Source organism: Eptesicus fuscus, chromosome 19 (assembly GCF_027574615.1).
Source record: "Eptesicus fuscus isolate TK198812 chromosome 19, DD_ASM_mEF_20220401, whole genome shotgun sequence".
In the NCBI taxonomy this organism is placed as follows: Eukaryota; Metazoa; Chordata; class Mammalia; order Chiroptera; family Vespertilionidae; genus Eptesicus; species Eptesicus fuscus.
In genome coordinates, this window is record NC_072491.1 from 3,866,450 (window position 1) to 3,872,500 (window position 6,051).

The following is a 6,051-nucleotide window of genomic DNA, read 5'->3' on the forward strand; positions in this document are numbered from 1 at the left end:
GACCAAGTAGCAAGCGCAGACGTGCGTGCGGGGCGTGCTAGAGCGAAGCCAGCGTTGCCCTAGCAACTCCTATCTCTAGAGCATGCTCACCACCGGCGTTTGAGTCAATCAGAAACCCAGACACCTCCTGGAAACTGAGCGGTGCGCTTTCCGGCGGCCTCGCTCGAGAGCGGGGTTTCAGTACTCCTATGAGTCAGGCTGTTGATCATCTCTAGTGTTTTAACCCCGGAGCTGGGGCTGTTTTTTCCAAGTGGTCTCCAAAGCCATGGCTAAAGGAAAACAAAAACTTCCCGCCAGCCCCAGCTGCCCACCCCACATCTTAGATTGGTGCTTGGCGGGGTGGGGGGTGTGTGGCCACACGGATGCCACAGGAAGGGCAGCGCCACAGACCTGGGCTGGAGGGCACGCCTGCTTGGCAAGTGGCGCCTCTGGACCGTGCTCGGGGAATCACGTGTCTTTCTCTCCGGCGCTGACGGCCACAGTCTCATCCGCCCAGAGGAACCCTGTGTCAGTCACGCCGAGAGGTGACCCCGGCACTACCCAGTGTGTCACGTAAAGAGGGAGAAACAGGCCCGGAGAGGACTGGCTGGCCCAAGGTCACACAGGGGTCAGAAGCACAGCTTGCCAGTGTGAGAGTCAGAATGAGACCGTGCCCGGGGGACCGCCGTCCTCCCCTGGCAGGTGGGTCCCCTCCAAGACCCTTGAGTCCACGGCACCAACGGGGATTCATCCTTCAGGCACTCCCTGCTCCTCTGACTGTACCTTGGCCACCTTTTCATACAGGTCTGTCCCAGCCTGAAAACCACCAGAAAACCCCTGTGGCCTCCGTCCCGTCCCCCATGAAATGAGACCGTGTGGCCTCGTTGAGTTTGCACGTTTCTCGAGCTTTTGGCCATGCCCACGCGGCCCCATAGTCGCACCACAATGACAGCCAGGATCTGTGAGGAAGCGGAATGGGCCTTCACCCTTAGCCTGCTCACGCAACGCCAGGCCTAGCCCTGTCACTTTCCCACTTAAAATTCTTTCATGGTGCCCCCCCACACACACACACCAGTCTAAGCCCCTTGCTGGGCCCTAAGGCCTCTCCCACTCTCTCGCTGCCTATCTCTCCAGCCCATTAGCCGGGCGCACTGTCCCCACAAAGCCACCCCACTTCACACGACCCCCTGCTCTTGCGCTACCCCAGCGTCCAAGGGGAAGGGGGACTTCAATCCTCGGGGTGCTTCCTTCTGTCCTGTCATCTGAGCCTCTAGTGTCAGCTGCTACCCAATGGGTGGTGACTTCCCACGCACAGTGGGGGATTGAAAGACTTTTGAATAAGAAAAGATTCACCCAGCTGGTGTGGCTCAGGGGTTGAGCCTCAACCTATGAACCAGGAGGTCATGGTTCGATTCCCGGTCAGAGCACATGCCCGGGTTGCAGGCTCGATCCGCAGTGTGGTGCGCGCAGAAGGCAGCCGATCGATGATTCTCTCTCATCATTGATGTTTCTACCTCTCTCTCCCTCTCCCTTCCTCTCTGAAATCAATAAAAATATATTTTTAAAAAAAGAAATGCAAGATTCTGCGCTCTGTACGTGCACCCTCCCCGAGCGCCGGGCCCTTTCCCGCAGCCTCGCATAGCTCAGAAGCAACAGTCCAGGGAGCGGGTGGACCTACCGCACCCCAGTGGGTCCTGACCGGCGCCGCTGGGGGCCGAGACTGGGTGGAATCCTTCCAAGCACCCATAGCGGGTCCTGGGCGAGGGGCCCACGCTGTCCCCCAGGAGGAAGCGGAGGGCCGTGTCTGCGGGGAACGTCTTGGCATCCAGATGCAGCTGGAACCCGCCGCTTCGGATCAGATCCGCGAAGCGCCCGGCGAGGCCCTTGCCCAAGGCTTCCTCTGTAAGACACGGGGCGGGGCGGGAGTCACCTCGGGGCGCTCTGCCAGGGCCGGGGAGGATGCGGGGCGGAGCCACCAGACATCCACGCCGAGAGGAGACCCAGGCACTACCTAGTGTTTCACGGTAAAGGGAGAAACGGGCCCAGAGAGGAGGGCTGGCTGGCCAAGGTCACACAGGGGTCAGAAGCCCCGTGAGCCCTCCAGCCCCGGTCTGTGGCGCTGCCCTCCTTGTGGCGCCCACGCGACCTGCTCCCTGCCGCGCCGGGACAGGACACCATGACTTCAGTCGCCGATCTAAGGTGCACTGTCTGGATAAGCACCGTTTGGCAAGCCACCACCTCTGAGCCTCAGTTTCCCCATCTGCAATATGGACGCGCCTCTCTCGCAGGCGGTGAGGATTCGGAGAGAGAGTGTGCGATGGGGCCACGGCAGGGAAGGCAGAGCCTGCAGGGGGCAATGAGCCTCCCCCTCCGTGCACACCGAGAGGCCCCCTCTGGGGAAGGGAGTGCTATCTGGAAGCAGAGGAGCCCCCACCTGGGGCCGGGCGGACCCCAGCATGCGAGGAGCGCTTGCCTCCAACAGGCTGCGCAGAGCCAGCGCGGCCGGAAACCGCAGTCAGCTCACTGACGCTGGGAACGATCATCCCCACCTTTTGCGGCTCCCAGCACAGCCCCATTATCCAGGCTCTTCCCAGAGGGAGACAAAGGGACCCCGCATTCACGATGCTGGGGGATCGTTGCCACGAGGACGGCAGAATGGCAGAGATGCCGTCTCCCTTCTGGTTATACCCTGGCCACCTTTTCCAGAAGTTTCCTCTCATAGGACAGAGGTCGTGTCCAGCCAGTCCGGACCGTCTGGCTATCACACAACCTCCTCTGCGTCTCCTCACTTTCTACCCTCACGACCCATCCTGACTGTCCCCGCCTGTTCTAGAAGCACAGTCACGGGTCTACATAGTGTGAGTGGTCTGAGATGTTTCATAATTTGGAGAGGACAGGAGGTGAATAATAAACCAACAGAGGTTTATAATTCCACCTTCTCACCCTTTTCACACCTATATCCCCTCTCTCTGCCCAGAAAGTCCAGCGGAGAATTAGAAAATGTTCACAGAAACAGAGCCAGGTGAGATTATTGAACGCTAGTAAGCCATTGATCAGAAATGGATTGGTTTTTATACACTGTTTGATACTTAGCTCCTCCCGGGGGCCAGGCTGATAATCCTCCCTAGAGACCCACAGGGAGGGATTACAGCTCCCCCTGCTCCATTTGACAGAGGAGGAGACTGAGACTCGGAGGCTCTGCATAGCTCCTCCGAGGCAGCGAGGCAGGGAAACATACCCACGTCCCGCAGATCGGGGAGAGAGGCCGGTGGGACGTCCTCGAGCCGCAGTTTCCACGTGACATTCACCCCCAAACGCTCCTGGGTCAGACACTCCACCCGCACCGCCGAGTCGTCACAGACAGGAACGGAAACAGGGGTCCCGAGAGTCTTCACCTACGGAGACAGGCGCCTTCCGTTCAAGAACACAGAGCAGGGAGCCAGCTTTCTTTTTTTTTTTTTTTAATACATTTTAATTGATTTCAGAGAGGAAGGGAGAGGGAGAGGGATAGAGAGAGAGAAACATCAATGATGAGAGAGGACCATTCATTGGCTGCCTCCTGCACGCCCCCTACTGGGGACCGAGCCCGCAACCTGGGCATGCGCCCTGACCGGGAATCGAACCACGAAGCTCAACCACTGAGCTGTGCCGGCTGGGCGGGAGCCGGCTCGTGGAGCCCACAGCAGGCCCAGCCTGGCTTCTCCTCCCAACCTGAGCATCGGTGACTGCGGGGCAGGGTGGGTGGATGGATGGTGAGGGGCCTGTTTGGCCTAAGGACAGTGTCGGGCACGTCCGGGTTCAACACCAGCTCCCATCACACTCTTTCAAAGGGTAACAGCCCAAGAGCTTCCATATCCCCCAGGGGACGTTAGTCCATCAAAGCGCGGGTGCCCAGAGGTGACAGGAGCTCGGGCACCTGGGGGGCAGTTCTGTGGGGGCAGCCTGTGCCTCAGGACGCCGTCAACATGACCTGCCACGCCACAGACTGGCACCAAGCGTGCACCCTGGGCCACGTCCCTCCCTGTGCCAGGATGAAGGTGACAGTGGCTGTGGGTGTTCACGCAGGTGTCATTGGGTGCCGGTCGTTTATCCAGTGACGAGATGGGTTTGGATTCCGCCTCTGCCGCTGCCTAACTAGCCTTGGCCGATGTACTTTCTCAGTCTGAGCCTCGGTCTGCCCACTGGTGAAATCATCGAGTGTCAAACTTCAGGTTCACCGGAGGCTCTCTGACCCCAGGACCCCGAGCCCTGCCCCCGCCCCGCCTGCCGCGGGGAAGGCCGGCACGCACCGGGACCTGGCAGAAGCCGCGGGCTGTGAGCTCGTCCAGGATGAAGGCCTGGAAGGCCAGCAGCAGGCCCGCGTAGTCGGCGCTGCACATCTTGCCCGGCGGGAGCCGGAGCTGGAACTGGGCTCCGGTCTGCAGGGTCTGCCACAGCTGGGGCCCTGCAGGGACGGGTCGGGGTCAGCAGACGCAGCAGACAGACCTGTGGGATCCCTTCCTGGCCTTTGATTTTTTCCTCTGCAAATCTAACCCTCCTGCATGCACGCAAGCACTGCCGTCTGCACGGTCCTCCTCGGAGTCTGCATGCGTCTGTCCTGGCGTGACGGATCGCCTCCGAAGGCACTGAGCCCCTCCCCGCCAGCGGTCCTGCCCCAGCCTCTCCACCCGGCTGCCCCACGTCCTGGGCCTGGACAATCCTCCTGGCAAAGCCCCCGCGCTATCTTGCATTCGAACAGGGCAACTCCATTGGCTTTGCCGGTGGAGAGCAGACTCCGCAGATGAAACGCATGCTCTCAGGTGGCTCAGTGCCCACCCTGCACATCTGGACACAGCAGCCCTACGTTCCACGTCCGGAGTCCGAGACCCACCCCTGCCTTCTCCCACGTCCCTCGCTCCCGCCAGCCTGGTCTGGGTTTCAGCTGGGGCCCTTTTGTAGTCAGGTGGGCGATCCACTTGTGTATCAACATCACGTTTTGAACTTTTTCTGGAGAGCACTCTCTATCCCAAGGATGCTTTGCAACAAACACCATCCGTTGACACTCAGCCAGCCCCCCCAGAGCCTGTGACAGTCTGAGGTTTGGGGTCTCTATCCTAGACACCCTTTCCACAGCCCCAGTGGACCCCGTGCCAGGCCCCGGAGTCTGCCCCTGCCCTGCCTGGCTGGGTACCCACGCCAGCCTTTGTCAAGGCCGCTGTGGTCAGAGCCCGGTGCCGTCTCACAGACGGGTGCATGTGAAAGTGGGTCCAGCGGGCGGGCAGGACAGCAGCTGTGCCCATATTCAAAGAGGGCACAGGCCCACAGCTCTGCCAGGTGTAGAGGGATCCCGGGGGAGAGGCTGGTGCGGAAGGTCCTACTCGGGCCGGCAAGCAGCTGTGAGCCTGTCCCACCATAGCGACTGATACGGCCATGGAGCCCCCACCTGCTGGACACAGTCCTCCCCCCAACACATCCCCACAGAGCCTGAGATGAGGGCCATGCTCCCGGGAGCAGACAGCTCCAGAGAAGCCGCAAAGGGGTCCAGGAAGCACGTGGGCTCCTTCTAGAGACGCCCCACGGGCCCCTCTCCTGCTCCGGACCGGATGCCCCCGGCTCGCAGGGAAAGGCCGTGCAGGCAGGGGAAGTGTGAGGGGCGGGGTGCAGGGCAGACACCCCCGCGGTCACTCACGCTGGCAGGCCCGGGGCTGGGGCGGCTGCGACAGCCAGCGTCTCCTCTCCACGCTGCACTCCAGCGGCCCCGGCGGGAAGGCGCTCCGGTAGCCCCGGCGACACAGCAGCCGGCACCGCTGGACAGCGGCCCCGCCCGGGCCCGAGGCCGCCTCACACAGGACCACTCCCCCGGCCACGTCCGACGCGTTGAACGGCAGCGGGCACTGCGGGCCTGGGAGCAGGAGAGAGGCCGCTGGGGGCATCTGCCCAGCACTAGGGGCTGGCGCTCCTGCCTCCCCCCCCCTCTTCCCTGCCTGCGGGTGTGGGGCCCCTGGGACCTGGCCTGGGCCGGCCGCCGCCCTCCCCGCTCCTCTTGGATGAGCCCGTCTCTCAGTTGTACCCGATGCTGGAGCACAGAGGACT

General features: G+C 62.0%; 1 protein-coding gene across 1 annotated transcript in view; it reads right to left on the reverse strand.

Moving 5' to 3' along the window:
- The window catches only part of TG (thyroglobulin), a 158,235-nt gene that overhangs the window by 126,622 nt on the left and 25,562 nt on the right, over positions 1-6,051 (reverse strand). Inside the window, exons 17-20 of the mRNA XM_054708536.1 lie at positions 5,648-5,860; positions 4,269-4,423; positions 3,218-3,374; positions 1,658-1,879 (exon numbers count right to left, since the gene is read on the reverse strand). Coding sequence (XP_054564511.1) covers positions 1,658-1,879; positions 3,218-3,374; positions 4,269-4,423; positions 5,648-5,860 — 747 coding nt within the window. The remainder of the gene's footprint in view (positions 1-1,657; positions 1,880-3,217; positions 3,375-4,268; positions 4,424-5,647; positions 5,861-6,051) is intronic.